General features: G+C 41.7%; 1 protein-coding gene across 12 annotated transcripts in view; it reads right to left on the minus strand.

Annotated features, from left to right (window-relative positions):
- Positions 1-10,523: 10,523 nt before the first annotated feature.
- The window catches only part of KIAA0825 (KIAA0825 ortholog), a 419,203-nt gene continuing 410,897 nt past the window's right edge, over positions 10,524-18,829 (minus strand). For 10 of the 12 annotated variants that reach the window (XM_073344491.1, XM_073344493.1, XM_073344486.1 and 7 more), the window contains one exon: positions 10,524-10,695. In XM_073344491.1, the coding sequence (XP_073200592.1) occupies positions 10,572-10,695 (124 nt within the window). In that variant the 3' untranslated portion in view covers positions 10,524-10,571. Of the gene's footprint in view, positions 10,696-14,098; positions 14,115-18,829 lie in introns of those variants that run through there. The other 2 variants (XR_012158966.1, XM_073344499.1) reach the window with 2 other exon arrangements.

An 18,829-nucleotide genomic window follows, 5' to 3' on the forward strand; every position in this document is an offset into this window, starting at 1 on the left:
TGTATTAGCCCTCTTCACTCCAGCATTGTACTGGGAGTTCATGTTTGGCTGATTGCCCACCATGACCTGCTGCCCCGACCCACCTATTGAGTCTTTTTCCAGAGTCACTGGGTACATCTACACTGCAAAATCAAAGAGAACAAACCCTCCACCCAAAACAAAAAATGAAAAAAAACCCAACCACCCTGCGGCAACCAACTGACTTGGACTTGCAGGGCTCATGCTATAGGGCTAAAAATAGCAATGTAAACATTCCTGCTTGGGCTGGATCCTGGGCTCTGAGACCTTCCCTGGGTTTCAGAGACCAGGCTCCAGCCCAAGCAGGAATGTTTACATTGCTATTTTTAGCCCTGTAGCATAAGCCCAAGTCAGTTGACCAGAGCTCTGAGACTTGCTGCAGTGGGTTTATTTTGTTTTTCTGTTGGGTTTTTTTTTTCAGTGTAGACATACTCACTGCTTCCCAGGATAGAGTACCCCACCCTGTTAGTATGGCCTACATTCTTTGTTCTTAGACATATGACTTTACCTTTAGCTATATTAAAACACACATTGCTTGCACCAATTTTCCAACTAATCCAGATCGCTCTGTATCAGTGACCTGTCCTCTTCATTATTTACCACTTTCCCAATCTTTATATCATCCACAGACTTCATCAGTGATGATTTTATGTCTTCTTCCGGTGACTGATAAAAATGTTAAATGGTATACAGCTATAGGCGGGTGTGGCCCTCCCACACTGTAAGTCTAAGAGGGAGGCCATGTCCCTTTGTTGTCAGGCCCCGGGAACATTTTTCATATTTGTTCCTAATATACTTTAAAATGGCTTTTTAGTGTCCCATCTCTGTTAGCCATGGGGTTTGTCTTGTGTCATTTTGCTTCCCTTATCAATTTTGTACAATTCCTAGCTTCCAATTTGTATTCATTACTATCAACTTTAAAGAAGAACTCAAAGCAATTGTCAAATTTGAGGAAGATCTAACCATTCAATGAGTACTGTCCATCCTGAGCACTGATTGAAGCAGGTGTCTTGCAGAAAAAAAAGGAAAGCATGTAATTAAAAGTGGTATCATAACTCATACACACCAGGGGCGGAGAGTGAATAAAAATTGCATATATATATATATATGGTAGTATTTGTATTATGATGGCACTTAGGAACACCACTCATGGATCAGAAGCCCATTGGGCCAAGGACTACATAAATACTTATGATCTTCCCCCGGTACTCCTGCTGCTCTAGGCACAGAGTAATATATGCAGTCTGACACACTGGCACAATGTCATATCACTGGGCCACCAGCTGAGGCAGGAGCAGATGCAGGCTGGAGCAGGGGCTGGCTAGCATGGAAACAGACACAGCTACTGCAAGAGGACAGGCAGTCTGTTAGAACTACTAGGCAATAGTATTATTCCTACCCAGGTGGTGACATTGAGCAGACTGGAGAGACCGCTTCTCTTATGAGCCTATATACCTTCCTTGGGATCACTTGGTGGGTCCTTGCCTGAGGATTGGCTGAACTGTGGTTGTATGGTGTGGGGCCTATCACAAGATTTGCAGGTAATTGCGTATGATGTCTCATCACACTCTCTCGTTTAGGGAAGACTCATCAGACTTAAGCAGGTTCAGAGGTAACTCAGGGATGACTCATCACACACAAAAACAATGAGGAGTCCAATGGCACCTTAAAGACTAACAGATTTATTTGGGCATAAGCTTTTGTGGGTAAAAAACCCACTTCTTCAGATGCATGGAGTTAAAATTACAGATATAGGCATAAATATATATTGGCACATGAAGAGAGGGGAGTTACCTTACAAGTGGAGAACCAAAGTAGAAGGCCAATTCAGTCGGGGTGGCTGTGGTCCACTCCCTATAATTGATGAGGAGGTGTCAATACCAAGAAAGGGAAAATTGCTTTTGTAGTGAGCCTGCCACTCCCAGTCCCTATTCAAGCCCAAACTGATGGTGCTAGGTTTTCAAAGAGAAACTGCAGAACTACAATTCATTTGCAGTCTGTTTTTGAAGTTTTTTTTGTTACTTTTAAATCTGTTATTGAGTGTCCAGGGAAATTGAAGTGTTCTCCTACTGGCTTTTGTATGTTACCATTCCCGATGTCTGATTTGTGTCCATTTATTCTTTTCCGTAGAGACTGTCCAGTTTGACCAATGTACATGGCAGAGGGGCATTGCTGGCACATGTTGGCATATATCACATTAGTAGATGCGCATGTGAATGAGCCCCTGATGGTGTTGCTGATGTGGCTGGGCCCTCTGATGGTGTCACTAGAATAGATTTGGGGATAGAGAAGGCGACGGGGTTTGTTTCAGGGATTGATTCCTGGGATAGTGTTTCTGTGGTGTGGTGTGTAGTTGCTGGTGAGTATTTGCTTCAGGTTGGGGGGCTGTCTGTAAGCAAGGATTGGCCTGCCTCCCAAGGCCTGTAAGAGTGGGGGATCATTTTCCAGGATAGATTGTAGATCATTGATGATGTGCTGGAGAGGTTTTAGCTGGGGGCTGTATGTGATGGCCAGTGATGTTCTGTTATTTTCCTTGTTGGGCCTGTCCTGTAGTAGGTGACTTCTGGGTACCTGTCAATCTGTTTCCTCACTCCCCAGGTGGGTATTGTAATTTTAAGAATGCTTGATAGAGATCTTGTAGGTGTTTGTCTCTGTCTGAGAGATTGGAGCAAATGCGGTTGTATCTTAGGGCTTGGCTGTAGACAATGGATTGTGTGATGTGTCCTGGATGGAAGCTAGAGGCATGTAGGGAAGTATAGTGGTCAGTAGGTTTCCGGTATAGGGTGGTGTTTATGTGACCATCACTTATTTGCACTGTAGTGTCCAGAAAATGGATCTCTTGTGTGGACTAGTCCAGGCTGAGATTGATGGTGGGTTGGAAATTGTTGAAATCCAGGTGGAATTCTTCAACAGCCTCCTTCCCGTGGGTCCACATGATGAAGATGTCATCAATGTAGCATAAGTAGAGGAGGGGTGCTACGGAACGAGAGCTGAGGAAACGTTCTAAATCAACCATAAAAATGTTGGCATACTGTGGGGCCATACGGGTACCCATAGCAGTGCCACTGCCTTGAAGGTATAAGTTGTCCCCAAATCTGAAATGGTTGTGGGTGAGGACAAAGTCACAAAGCTCAGTCACCAGGTGTGCCATGGCCTCATCAGGGATACTGTTCCTGACAGCTTGTAGTCCATCTTTGTAGTCCTTGCACCCGTTCCCAGGGGGCATAGGGACGGATATAAGGGGGCATAGGGATGGATATAAGGGGGCTCACAGTGCTACTGTACTGGCTGGAGCACAATCTAGCCCCATGTTCTTTATGTCTTCTTTAAAATACAACCTTACTTTTACCATCAGGTTACTTTTTTCATCTGAAAGTTAATGGGTCTCTTCCCCAGTATTTCTACTATATCCTTGAAAGTAGGATCAGTGTCTTTCAGTAACATAAGTGAGCACATTTTGAGGAGTTCCATAAAAGAGTTTCTATCAGTTTATAATTAGCATGTTTTACTGAAGATAAGCTGTAATGGTATTTTGTTAAGGCCTCCTAGCGGAGAAGAGAATGGAATGTTTCCTCAAGAGGAAACTAATTAAAAGAAACCAGGTCCCATTCCTGGCTTGGGACTGCTGGGAGGGTGGAGAGATGGATTAAAGAACATCCACTTGCAACCAAAAATAGTTCTAGAACCAATAGCTTTGTTGCCTATGGTGCCTACAAAATGTCCTCTGTTGGAATAAGAGATGATCTATGGGAGGCTTTTTGAAAAATAGCAGTTGTTAAAAGACAGGTATATATCTTCCTTAACCTCTGATTTTTTCAAAACTCCATCTGTTTTAAATGTCGTGAGCTTTATTATTCCAGAGATTTTAGCACATTTCCCCTGTTTATTATTTGCATTCCAATAGCACTCAGATGCTCTAATCAGGATAGGGGCCCTACTGAACTAGGTCCATACAAACAGATAGTAAGAAAGAGTTCCTGCCATGAAGGTTACAGTCCAATTTAATGCAACATGAGTAGAGCTGTTTGAAACTCTTTCTGTTCTATACGAAATTCTGACAATTCAAAGAAGTTTGCATTCGGAATCAAAATAAAAACTAGAAATTTCAAAATTTCCCACAGAATGGAAATTCAGAACATTTTTAATTTCAGAAACATTTAAATATTTGCATTCAATTTTTCTGAAACAAAATGGAGGTGCCAGCTGCCCTGACTCTGGGCTCCCAGGGAATCCTCTGGAGTTGGGGGCAGTCTACTGATTTCCTGCAGTGGAGTAAGGAACACAAGCCAGGGTTCTCAGGGCTTCCCAGGCCCCTGTTGTGAAGCAGGGAGCCTAGCTTTGGAGAGTCCCTTTCTCCAGCTGGGGATCCCAGGGTTTCCAGGGTCCCAGTCTGGATCCAGGACCCTTGGAATTCTTGCAATCCCCAACTCTGAAGTAGTCTGTATGGCAGAGCTGACCCAGAACCACAGATCCTGGAGCCCAGACTCCTCCAGCCGACAGGAAACCAGGCTGGTTTCTGTTGTAACCCTACCCAAGCAGTCTGGGGCAGGTTTCTAATGGAACCTTGCCTGTGTTTCGATGGAGGTTTGTCAAAACCAAAATATTTCCAGGAAACATTTTGATGAATCATCATTTTCTGATAAATGTTTTATTGGAAAATTTCCAGCCAGCTTTAAACAAGAATGTTACAAACAAACTAAAGGAAAGGAGAAGAGACGATGAAGGTAACAGTGACAGAAATATGTGGTTACCTCTAGCCAGGTGCACCATTCGCTGGCTTTGAGTAATTCAACATTTTTGTTTAACGTTTTAAAATATAACAAACAGAAAATGTTAATGAGATCAGACTACCCTACTGGTCACCAGGTATTTAAGGCCTTGATTCTGCAAGGTACTTATGAATGTGTATAACCTGAAGACCAATGAGAATACACACATGCTTAATTTACACACATGCTTAAGTACCATCCTGAATTGGAGTTTAAATGAGTTTCTTGAAACCAGAAGAGCAGAACTTTTTAAAATACTAACGTATATTGTTACATAGATCATGCATACACTTTCCTTTTAAATTTCAATAGCTTTCATATTTCATGCAAGTAAAAATTATAATGGTTCAGACACAATGTGGCAAAACACATTGGGGTTTTCTTTTTCTTTTCATGACAATTAATGCTAAATTAAAATAAAAAGGTGCCTATACCCTTCCCAAGGACTAAAATAAACACATCTTATGGAAAATAAGGGGCAAGTCCTTGGATGTCACTGTGGGGCAGAAAGTACAGCTCAGGGTCTGTGTGCAAAAGTGGCTTAAAACTCACCTTTGCTTTCTTCTAATCCTGCTGATGCGTCAGGCAGGGGACTGGCCCTGTACATTATCAGCACTCCTGAGAGATGCATTGACATATCCCAGGCAACAAATGTTCCAAGGAGGTGAAAACACAGTTCAGAGTTCTTGGACTTCAAGAATGTCATGGATCCTTTCCCCTACTACACCAGCAGGAGAGAGAGTGAGAGAGAGGAGTGGTGTGAAAGCCCCTATAGCCCTGTCTTGATATGTACAAAGGGTGTGTTTTTCAATTATGTTAATTCAAATATGACAGAAAGCCTTCTTAGTGTTCACTAAGATGCAGGGTAATATATTTACAGCCATGTCAGCTGGCTATGTTGTAGACTAGACTTCCTGTACTACACTCAAAGACAGCTTCAAATTAGTTAGCCTGCTTCTTAATGAGCGGTAAGAGGACTTTCCTATCATGTTAAGGTAACTCAGATGAGTTAGCCCATCAAGACAGGGCTATGTTAGTTGTACCCAACTGTCAAGGTTCCTTCCCCACTCTGAACTCTAGGGTACAGATGTGGGGACCTGCATGAAAACCCCTTAAGCTTATTTTTACCAGCTTAGGTTAAAACTTCCAAGGTACAAACTATTTTACCTTTTGCCCTTGGACTTTTTTGCTGACACCACCAAGCATCTAACAAATATATAACAGAGAAAGAGCCCACTTGGAAACGTCTTCCCCCCCCAAATCCTCCCCAAACCCTTCACCCCCTTTCTTGGGGAAGGGTTGATAAAAATCCTCACCAATTTGCATACGTGAACACAGACACAGACCCAAACCCTTGGATCTTAAGAACAATGAAGAAGCAATCATGTTCTTAAAAGAAGAATTTTAATTGAAGAAAAAATAAAAAGAATCACCTCTGTAAAATCAGGATGGTAAATACCTTACAGTGTAACCAGATTCAAAACATAGAGAATCCCTCTAGGCAAAACCTTAAGTTACAAAAAGACACAAAAACAGGAATCTACATTCCATTCAGCACTGCTTATTTTATCAGCCATTTAAACAAAACAGAATCTAACACATATCTAGCTAGATTACTTACTAAGTTCTAAGACTCCATTCCTTTTCTGTTCCTGGCAAAACAACACACAGACAGAGATACCTTTTGTTTCTCCCCCGCTCCAGCTTTGAAAGGATCTTGTCTCCTCATTGGTCATTTTGGTCAAGTGCCAGCGAGGTTATCCTAGCTTCTTAACCCTTTACAGGTGAAAGGGTTTTTCCTCTGGCCAGGAGGGATTTTTAAAGGTGTTTACCCTTCCCTTTATATTGAGCAGTCAGAGGACTTTCCTATCATGTTAAGGTAACTCTGATGAGTTAGCCCATCAAGACAGGGCTATGTTAGTTGTACCCAACAGAAGCCCCTTTGTCATAGGATCATCATGTCAGCGTGCACCCTCATGCTGTGGCATGGTCCTCCAGGTGCCCCACCCTCATTTTTCCCTTCTCAGGTTCCTCAAGAGTACTTCTCCAACATTCTCTTAGGCTAATAACACCCAGGGGTAATTGATTAATATGGACAGCGCAAATCCTCAAATAAAGTTCAATAACATAATTTAAAAGGTTCAAGCTCCATTTCCTTCTGTGACTCCAGGGTCTTCATCAGTCTCAGTCATCCTTCAGACTGGTGGGCTCTCGGGCTTACCCCAAAGTTCCCTTCTAGAGTTGAAAAGCGCAAACAAAACAACAGTGCAAACAATATCCACCCACCCTGGGCTTAATCATAGTCTCACGTCCCTCCCACGTTTTTTCCAAGCTCCATGCCCCATGTACAGCACAGTGGCACTCCCCTGGGTCTTCCTCTTTTTCCAGAGTTTCCTCCTCCCACCATCCAGGCTTCTCCCTGTCTCCCTAGTCCCAGTGAGCCCGTGCAGAGCACTCTGCTCTCAGCAGCCTCTCTTTCAGGCAGCTAGAGCCCCATATTTGAGTGCTTTCTGTTATTTTCTCTCTTTCCCCCACACTCCTCACTAACTCTCATACTCGACTCATCCAATCTCCCTTCCTCTAGGGCCCAGGGTCAGCTGACCAGACACAGGTGCACTAGCCTCTTTACTCTTAGAGGACCAGTGCCACCTGTGACATCCTTACACTTGGTCTTTCCAGGAAAATTTGCATGGCTATGGGGTCAGATTACACCAGTGAAGCACCACCGGAGTGAATCTGGCCCTTAAACTCCTATATCTTTTACAATTATATCTTCCTTTTCTTGTGAATTCACTCTGCTAAAATCTCTATATTTCACCTCCTAGCCTTTCTCAACTAAGAATGAGTGTAAATATGTGAAAGCCAGTCTTGGATCAACAAGCATATGAGAAGAGCTAATATATAAATTAAGGGAGCAAATAGTTATAAGAGTATGAATATGTCACTTTTAAAAATGAAAGTAATTTCTGGAGATAACTGAACTTTAAATATAGTGTACAGACACTATTTTATGGGAGGAAGTTAAGGAAAGCAGGGTCCTGTTATACAAATATTCTTAATTTTAGATGGAGGTGAAACAGATGTAAAAATAAGCAGCCTCTTTTAAGTATTACTTCTTGCTCTCCTTCAAAATAAATAAATAAAATAAACAGTCTTTCTGACAAATCAATGGTATTCCATTTAGCAATCATAATTTTAAACTCCATTGCTCTTATTCAGACTTAATTCCACTCAAAAACAAACACAGAATGTTGCAAAAGTGTCTGCTCAGTACAAGTTATTTCCCCCATTACATCTTGAGAGCCAGTGAGAAGGAACACTTCATATGGACTATACCTGCATTCCTCACTAATGGTTTAGGGGAAACTTCAGCTTCAAATATGAATTAGTTTATACTCTTAGGTTTATGAAGACAGAGTAGATTTGCACAAGAAAAACATCTGAGTAAGATATTGTGAACATTTTCAGACTTTATTCAGAGTGCGGATTCCATCTCTTTAGCTTTACTTTGTAAAGATTAAAAATATATATATCCCTACTATGGAAGATGTAACTATCCCAGAGTTTTCCACTGGGTTGCTATTGAGTGAACTTTTGAAGGGAGGTATTGAGAATGGTATTTCTTAAGGCTTGCCCACACATTTATTTTGGATTAAGGGAGGGTGTCAATTTAAAGCATTATACCTATTCCAGAGTAACTCCCCAAGTGGAGTGCCTTTTTCCAGTTTACCTTAATCTACTTCCAAAGTTTATCAGAAAAAGTCACTCTTATTCTGGAATAAGAGCATCACATGGGGTGCTATTGTGGATTAGCTATTTCAGTCAACTTCTCTGTGTAGACAAGCCCTTATTTTGTATGACTATACAATAACAAATTAATTAGCTATTCTACACAGTAAAATAACAGTTGACAGAATAGGACAGACTAATCCAAGTATGCTGATTGACCTCCAACCACTTGACATATTATTAATATGGCTAGGAGCATGTATGCCTCATTTGTCAGCATATTGCATTTACCATTTTAGGGAATCTCGCTATCCATGTTTCAAGCTTTAAAAGCTTAGTTGTGGTTTTAAAAGCGAAATCCAAAGCAGGGAGAAATTGTTTTTACCCTCCAGCACTTCTTTATGATGTATACTGACTGTCTCAAGGTGAAAAAAGGCTGCTTTTTCATTTCTATTTTTAACACTTTAGAAATATCAATGCCTCATTTCCCTCTTTGCTGGTGGACCCAGGCAAGATCTTTGGAAGACTATGAGATGCAGATATCATCTGAAATGGTCTAATGTCTGGTCTACATTAGAAATATGACCAGTCAGGGGAGATTGGATTAGATTAGAGTCTCATGCAGCATCACTATTTAGGTCTTAACGTGATCTTACCAAGGTCCTTTGGAAAAGAGAGGTCACACTGGTCCATCTTTCCATTTGTTTATATCATTGTAAATCAGGAGTAATTCTGTTCAACTCAATGGAGTTACACCAATAAAAAACTCCTCTGAGAGGAGATTCAGACCCATTGTGTGCTGATTGTAAGAACCAGCTCCTCCTGCCTAGGAAATGGAGCAGGGAGAGCTACAGCTCAGCTCACAGCCCTACTAAGCTCTTGTCAGTGTTCTCCAGCAAAGTAAGGGAAACGAGAACTCCATGTTTCCAAAGCAAAAAAGTAAGTATAAAAAAGTCTGGCTTTTTTTTACAATAGAGCAATGTTCATGAGCCCTTCCTTGCAGCCAACAACAGGGACATCTAAAAAGCTTTTAAAAACTGGTTTTCTTGAAGGAGATTTCAGATGAAAATACAAATTTTGACTATGACTGATATGAATATCAGATAACACAGCTGTAAAGGGTTTATCATTGAAAATGGACTTAACTATACTTACATTAGAAAGAAACAGTGGATGGAAAAATAGATTTTTCATTTCTCAGTTCACTGTTAAGATGGTTCTTGGAGCATTGTCTGCACTTGAACTGTTTTGTTTTCAATAAAAGCATGCATTTTAAAGCCTTTTAAACTTTAAAGCTGTTGTGAACAATGTGCTTTTAAGTCTGAGCCCCATGGCATGGTGGATGAGGAGATGTTCTACCTCAGTGGGAGTGGTATGCCTGAGGCAGCCACAATTTCTCCGAGGAAGCACCCACTAAAGCAGCCTCTGCTACAGTCACTCACAAGGGCGTATCCGCTGCACTCCACAAAGAAAGGTGGATGCTGAGGTGAGAGGTCAGGTCCATGGCACAGTCTTGGGAATCTTCCCCTTCTTTGGGGAGCCTGTCACCACTAACCTGAGCAGTCCTTCATAAGGGTGCATTTGGATGGAACTAGGGAAGAGGCTTCCTGAGCTCTGATCTCTAACCTCTGGCACACCCACATAGGGTTAGATACACTTGGATGCCCACAGGACATCTGTAATATACTGGCAAACTTAGGCTGGAAAATGTCCAAAGTAGTAGTATGTATAATGCTGTGGTTTTATGCTTTAAAAACAGTTCCTCATTTGGCCTTCAGCTTCTTGTTTCCGCTGCACCAAGGTATGTCCTACCGTGTAACACAGCATTTTCACATTATTCTTGGCTACCACACACACATAACAGTTGCTGTTTTAAGGGGGTGACTAGGCAATAATAGAGCAACATCCTTTAGTTTCTAACTGCTACTCGTCCAGATACAAGTTCCCCTGCTTTCTAGCCATTGAATGTATGCATAAGAGGGATTTTTTTCAGTTATCACTAAACAATTATTGTAATAATGTTTAATTCAGCAGAAAGTGCTACACAAACGCTTTTCAAGGTGACAGTTCTTCTTTATCTTCTGAGGCAAGAGGGGTCTGTATGAAATAAACTTTTTTTAGGTGTTCCACCATAGCTTTTTCGTCCTCTTCCAGAGCTCCATCTTCTTTCATCTCCCATCTAAAAGAAAATATACTTTTGTTAGTTCCCCTGTATTTTTCAAATCAGTCATTAAACAAACTGATAAAAAAATTCAAAATAGACACCATCTGTTTATTGCCAAACGTATTGTGTTAACTGAAATTTCTGAACCACACTAGATATGAACAGAAAAAAAAATCACACCCTATGCAAGCCTTCTGGCATTTAAACTGCCAAATCTCTGACAAGCTTCCTCCTATGTCTATGCCCCAGCATTTTCCCTTTCAGTTTTGTATCACACCTTAATAGCAAATTGACCAGAAGCAGTGCAAAACTGACAGAGAGAGGTGGAGCAGCTAGCATGTGTTTTTGAGATGGAGGTTGGCAAATACTTCCCAGAGTTAATTACTTTAAAGTGAAAATCAGAAAGCACAGGATTCTCTATTCATGAACAGTGTGGCAGGTCATCATACTGTTAAAGGGTACAAATGAATTTAAAGAGCTTCCTTACAAAATGGCTTAGTTTTCTGAAAATGTCACATACACTGTCACCTCTAGAAGTGACACAAGCATCTTCCCTTTCTCTCATATGGATACCCACTCTAACCTACGATTAGCTACCCCTATTAAAATTAATCGCAAAAGTGTCATTGACTACAAAAGGGATTGGGATTGGATCCTAAGTGAACAACAGAGCACCCTAGATAGAAAATATATGTTTTAATTACAAGTATGGTCTCTTTTTACTGCATTCTCTGTGTATGTATGTTTTCACTATCAGTGATACATAGGCTTATTTTAAGAAATATTCTTCATATTTTATAATATTACCTTTCATATCATTATTAGGAACATCTGCAGGGAATGACTGTGCAGATAGTTATTTTTATTTAGCACCATTCATATTTCAACATCAGTTATTGTAAGACACAAGGAAGGACATTCAAACATATTTATTAGTTTATTAAGCAGAATTGAATTTGCTGATGATGGAGCAAAGTTTTACTAAAGTTCCACAAACCACTCCACAGAAACAGGGTTTTCTTTATACAATAACAGTGTAAGCACCATTTTACTCTCACTTCTAAAGAACAGCAATAAACATCTCCATTGTCAAGATCAAGAGTATTTGATCATTTCTAAAGACCTATTGAAAACCTTTCCAATAAATGTCATGACTATAACATTCATCTGCACTGGGAACCCCTCTTCCTCCAAAAATCTCCTGAAGGTCTACCTGTTCCACTAACATTATAGCATTACATCTCATTCTGAGCCTGATTCTGTTCTCATGTACACCAATTTTATACTGAATCCCACTGACATGAGGGTAGTTATTCCTGCTTTACGCTGATGTATGTAAGAATGGAATAAGGCCCTCTGTCTTGGGTCTATACTTTGTTGTAAACAAGTTTGGCTTTTAGAATATGTTGTTTGGACCAGGGACTCTCTTTAGTCTATTTTACTGTAGTGCCATATCCATTTGCAATGCCATATAAGTGATGATAGATTCAATTCCTAAATGTTTCTGGTATGATATCAGTAGCAAAATGGTGACCTCTCCAAGCACCCTCTTCCCCGCCCCCGCATTACTACTGAGGTGAATACAGGAAATTCAAACTTCTCCTTTTCAGTTTCTGTCTGATTGGCTGCAGTAATATAATGACTTAGCACTTACCAATACTTTTCATCCACAAACTATTATTTATTTTTATTATGACAGCACCTAGGAGCCCCCAATCATGGATCATGTGCTAGGGCACTGTACAAACAAATAACATTGTGACAAGATGGCTAATGTTCACATGGTGGGTCCTGCACTTTTCTTAGTCTGTGTGTGTAGAGGAGGAGGGTGCTACGATGCCACCCCTTACCCCTGCTCTTGGGCACTGAGGACCCTGGTAGCGGCCCGGGAGGTGACAGAGGAGGGAAGCAGGGGAGGGTTTGCTCCTCACTCTGAGTCCCAGCCACTCTCAACCCCTGGGGGTTTCCCTCATCCCCCTTAGGTGGGGTTACCCTCGGTCCTTAGATGCTGCGGGGAGGGAGTCTCCCTTACTTCAGTTCTCTGGTCATCACAACACACATTCCAATTCCAGTCCCAGTCCTCCTCTGACTGCCTGAAGCACGGGGTTTTATTAGGTTCCTGACAGGGCCTTAATTGACAACTGGTGCTCCAATTAACCTGCAGCAACCCTCCCTAGTCTACAGGGAACCACGCCTTAATTAGCCTTGAGCTTATATATTTCCCCTCTAACACTCTACCACTACTCCCTGGCCCTCCTGTATCACAATATATTGACAGTCCCTGCACCAAAGAGCCTATAATGTAATCTCAAAACACTTGACAAAGGTGGGTAAATAATACGATCACCACTTTTTACACATGGGAAAACTGAGGTATAGAGAATTTCAGTGCTGAAGGTCATGCAGAGAATCAAGGTCAGTACCAAGAAGAGAACTCAGACTTCCTAACTGCTAATAAATACTGTCTACACCGAGCCACTCTGTCCTCGGTAAAAAGATGGAATATTTATCTGAAAGTCCCACTGACTTCAGTGAGAGTTTCACGTGCATATATGAGGGCAGACTGATACAAAATGATAGCAGTATATTGATATGCATTGTGAAGATGTATCTTTACTGCCAGAGGGGATTAGAAATTTCGTTTTTTAAATAAAAATGTAAGGTCTAGTAAACATAGCAAAATCTAGAGAAACCGTGCAGGAGATCTTAGATCTCAGGATCTCATGGACAGCAGGAGTAGATGATCCTCAAACCCAGGGATCGGCAACCTTTGGCCTGCAGCCCGCCAGGGTAAGCCCCCTGACAGGCCGGGCCAGTTTGTTTACCTACCGCGTCTGCAGGTTCGGCCGATCACAGCTGCTACTGGCCGCGGTTCACCACTCCAGACCAATGGGAGCTGCGGGAAGCGGTGCGGGCCGAGGGATATGCTGGCTGCCACTTTCCACAGCCCCCTTTGGCCTGGAACGGCGAACCACAGGCAGTGAGAACTGCGATTGGCCAAACCTACAGACGTGGCTTAAACAAACCAGGTCGGCCCGCCAGGGGGCTTACGCTGGTGGGCCGCATGCCAAAGGTTGCCGATCCCTGCTCAAAGCAAATATCCTGATATCATGCAAAGTCATTAGTAAAAATGGGTAAACAATATGAATAACTGTTTCAAAACAAAGTTTTTCAAAGTGTTTCCTGAAGCATTAGTGGTTAAGACTTCCATAATTTGTAATCCAATACAACCAAATTTAACATATACCTTACAGAATTCTGTATAAAGAAGACAACCATTGCCAAATTATCCTTACCCTCGAAGGAAGGATAGTCTTGTGGCTAAGGTACATGATGGAGACGCAGGAGAGCTAGATAATATTCCCAGTATTACCACAGTCTCATTATGTAATCTTGATAAACCTTTTAATCGCTGTGTGCCTCCTTTTCCTCACCTATATAATAATATATTTCATCAGAAGGAGTTGTGATGTTTCATTCATTATTTATAAGATGCTGAAATACTGCTGTGATGAGGTCTATAGAAATGCCAATAAATAAAATATACGTTCTATTGATTACCACCACATACAAAGGCAAAACAAATTACAAAAACTATAAAATGCAGAAAAATTACCTTTGCATTTTACAGATTGTGATATGTTTTATTTATCAGTGTCAAAACAGATTCCAGCTGTTAATAAAACCATTAATTGATTCTTGATTAAGCAGGATATTGACTAATTTAACTGCCAAGGAAATAAGGCTAACTCTGTCTAAGAAAAAGCAAAACATAAAAAGCTGTCTGGTGTTTGTTCTTTTTTGCATATGTATGCAACCCACACACCTCCTGGGTGTGGTGTTCTGCCCATCTAGTGGCACTGAGAACAGTTAGAGAGAGAGAGAGAGAAAGAGATTGGGTCTGATCTACAGCCTCAGCTAATAGTCAATTAGCTTTTCGCTTATACAGTAGAGACTCATGCACTAAGCTCCAGTCTGTCAGTGTTATATGCTTTATTGCAATTTAATACTTTATAAATACTCAGCAAAATTAGTATTGTATAAATAATGTTATAAGCTGGATGAAACCTTATTATTAATTGAGTTAAAACCTCATTCAAACTGATGTATGAACGCATCCTTCATTTAAGACAGCTAAGAGATAGTTAAGGTTCTCAACCTGTGGTCCATGGACCACTGTGGGTCCAACAGACTATCATAGAATCATAGAATATCAGGGTTGGAAGGGACCTCACGAGGTCATCTAGTCCAACCCCCTGCTCAAAGCAGGACCAATCCCCAACTAAATCATCCCAGCCAGCGTTTTGTCAAGCCTGACCTTAAAAACCTCTAAGGAAGGAGATTCCACCACCTCCCTAGGTAACCCATTCCAGTGCTTCACCATCCTCCTTGTGAAAAAGTTTTTCCTAATATCCAACCTAAACCTTCTCCACTGCAACTTGAGACCATTACTCCTAGTTCTGTCATCTGGTACCACTGAGAACAGTCTAGCTCCATCCTCTTTGGATCCCCCTTTCAGGTAGTTGAAAGTTGGATAGTATCAAATCCCACCTCATTCTTCTCTTCTGCAGACTAACAATCCCAGTTCCTTCAGCCTCTCCTCGTAAGTCATGTGTTCCAGTCCCCTAATCATTTTTGTTGCCCTCCGCTGGACTCTTTCCAATTTTTCCACATCCTTCTTGTAGTGTGGGGCCCAAAACTGGACACAATACTCCAGATGAGGCCTCACCAATGTCAAATAGAGGGGAACAATCACGTCCCTCGATCTGCTGGCAATGCCCCTACTTATACAGCCCAAAATGTCATTAGCCTTCTTGGCAACAGAGCAAACTGGTGGCTCACTGTTGACTCATAGTATTTGTTTTATTCCTAATTTGTAATTAGTGTTGCAACTTTTCAACCTGAGCAGCTAGTCAAACTTCAGAGACCTGTGAGGTTCCAATTGGAAGTAGAAATTGATAGAGTCTAGTATTTTCTTTGATGTAATTTTATTATATACAAGGAATACATTGTATGCCTAAAGTTTGGCCTGATTTTCAGCACTGCTGAGCACCTGCAGCTCCCATTAACTTTAATTATCAATTGTTTAGGTGCCTAAATGTGGATTTAGGAACCTCACTTTAGACATCAAATTTTGAAAATCTTGCCCATAATTCTGAAAGTCAGTTTGGGCCAAATCCTGAAAGGTGAGTAATACCCCTTTCTTCTTGAGTAAACGAACTCTGCTATGGCTTGATTAATTTTGATGATGGTCTAGCTAATGCAAATAGGGGGGGTTCGAAGCGTCGCTTCAGCTGCTCCATGACTGCAACCTATGAGCTGTGGAGGAAGATGAAAATCAATGGGAACCAATGACAGTCAGTGGGACTTAGGCTCCTAGGTGCCTAAATCAATTTTGAAAATGAGATTTAGATTCTTAAATCAGTTAGACAATGCCTAAATATCTTTAAAAATCTGGGTCAAAGCTCTTGGGAGCAGGTTTTGTATAGTGTCTTGAACAATAGTCTAAGTAACTCTGTCAAATTCAGTTAAGTTATACTGATGTAAAACCTATGTAAGCAAGAGGAGATTCAGGCTCCTGATACTTATCATTTGGAGGCAAGGGACATTTATCCATAGATAGAATGAACCAGTGTCTTTAAACCCTTTCCAATGTAACTGGGGTTGGAGGTAGTTCTTTTCTGAGATCTCTCAGTAACATATTTGTAGCTAGTATCACAACATTGCACAAATTTGTATAATAATTTAGCCTCGGCATAGGATCAAAGAGTCCCAAGAGAAATAGTTTTTATAATAAAGACAAGTCCAGGTAGGTAATCCATATTATAATTTCTTTGATCACAGGACAAATGGTCATGGCAACTCTAAATGAGAACAAGACCACTAGCACTAAAAGCATTATTACTAATGTAATAATAATAATAATATTAGTAATTAGTAATTATTACGAATATAATAATAGCCACATCTCAGAGGCTAGAGTAGTTTGTGTTGCTTATGTTTTACTAAAGATTTTGGGTCAGACTGTGGATCTGGATCTCAGTTACACTAGTGTAAATCTGAAATAATTTGATTTAAAGGGAGTTATTCTCATCAGTGCAAGTAAAATCAGAATTTAGCCCTCTGTGCTTAGATCAAACAGGTTAAATACAAGCTTCCCCTCCCTCCTGCAAATACTATAAAAACACTTTATATTATGTTGGGGGCTGGGCAATTACACCACTCCATTGAAACTCCTGGGTGGGGGAGCCACTTTCCATTCAAGCTACAAGAGGGCACAATGAAATGTTCCTTTGTTTAATAATAGCTGAAACAATGGAAAACTACTGCCCAATGACTTGACTGCATGTAAGTCTGGGCAGTGGCTGAGCCATGCGGTTTCTCAAGGGTCTGATAAACACAAGGGACTGATCTGGTTGCAGCTGTGTATCTGTGTGGGTGGGAAAGAAGCAGCAGAAATATCAGAGAAGGAAAGAAGCCATGATGGCTGGAAAAACACCAGTATCACCCCAAGAAAAACTAAGGCCATGTCTACATTTACAAGCATCCAACAGCGCAGCTGTACCCACATAGCTGCATCACTGTAAAATCACTTGTGTAGCTGCAATATGCTGATGGAAGAGAGCTCCCTGTTGACATAATAAAATCAGCTCAACCAGTGGACGTAGCTATTTTGGCGGGAGAATGTCTCCCACTGACATAGTGCTGTGCACACAAGGGCTTATGCCGGCAAAACTTGCTGGCTCAGTGGGGTATTTTTTCACACCTCTGAGTGACAAAAGTTTTGCCAACATAAGTGGTAGTGTAGACATGGCTTAAGAGAGAACATTCTGGGTAAAGTGCTGGCTGGAAAAAGGCTTGGAATTCTGAGCAAATAACTTTCTCCTGTTGTTTGATTCCAGTGGTATTCAGGGAAACAGGATGTGGTTACATTTTTTGTAAATAATCAGGATCACAACAAAGAAATACTTGACTCCATCATCATTTTCTCCTCCTAACAGAAACAACTCACAACCCCCTAAAAACTGGCTAAGTGCTCAGATCAAAAAGGTGTTTTAATACTTTAAAAGTTATTTCAGGTCATAACCCATTTTTGCATTTATTCATAATCTGTTGGTCACCAGCGTGCATTTATCTTTTAATCACTGGGCATTCCTCTCTGTGACAGATCACTGAAAGGAACAACCAATATAACCATCAAGAAGATTAGGAGGCTTAATGTTTGTCTGAAACCATGGTGGTTGATATTCACACAATCAATGCCCCAGAAGGACAGAAGACTCTGGATATGGTTTAATCAGGCTGAAACTTTATTATTAGATATCTGGGACTAACAGGTAGATAACAGTGTAGAGTGCAGGTAACTCCATGATTATTTCAATATCTACCCAGGGGCTTCTGTCAGTCCTTACTTTTTCCACCAAGATTCCAGCCAACCCACTGCTGGGACCTTATCATCCCCCCCTTGAATGAGGGCTAAGGTGGGCTATAAGGGAGCGGGGAAGCTGGCTCACTGCCATGCCAGTCATAGGCACCCAGAGCCCCCGCTGTTCTGCTCCTTTACCAAACACCTCCTTTAAGTCCTTTACCAAGCCATTTATCTGGTCACTGTATCCCCTGCCTACAGAATACCTGCACTGGACATCTGCCCCACATACTGAGTTGCGACATCATAGCTTAACTCCCTTCCCTACTCACCCTAACAAAGCCCTCCGGATCCGGCTGTGAGGAAGGCGAAACCCCACCCCCACCCCTACTTGGCCAATCTGGTGAGGGAAAAGAAAGGAGCAGGTAGCATGATGCCCACAGCAGGTCCTAATCAAACCTGGTATTTTGTCACTTCCAAGGGTGGGTGCTTCTCTGCCCAGCCTGGGGAAAAGGAGGCTTCTCCCACCGGGCATGCCCTTTATCAACTCCCTGCCCTTCCGTTCCCTGCGGGATGAGTCAGCATCACCATGCTAACCTGCTTTGCTTTTGTAGCAACGTCTGTGCCTCTCTCTTCCCCCTACCCTTAAAGGAGAGGCACACAGGCCACATCCGGCCTGCGGGACTGTCCTGCCCGGCCCCTGAGCTCTTGGCCGGGGAGGCTTGCCCCCAGCCCCTCCCCTGCTGTTCCCCCGCAGCCTCACCGCGCCATGCTGCTGGTGTA

The sequence above is a fragment of the Lepidochelys kempii genome, chromosome 5 (assembly GCF_965140265.1).
Source record: "Lepidochelys kempii isolate rLepKem1 chromosome 5, rLepKem1.hap2, whole genome shotgun sequence".
NCBI lineage: Eukaryota > Metazoa > Chordata > Testudines > Cheloniidae > Lepidochelys > Lepidochelys kempii.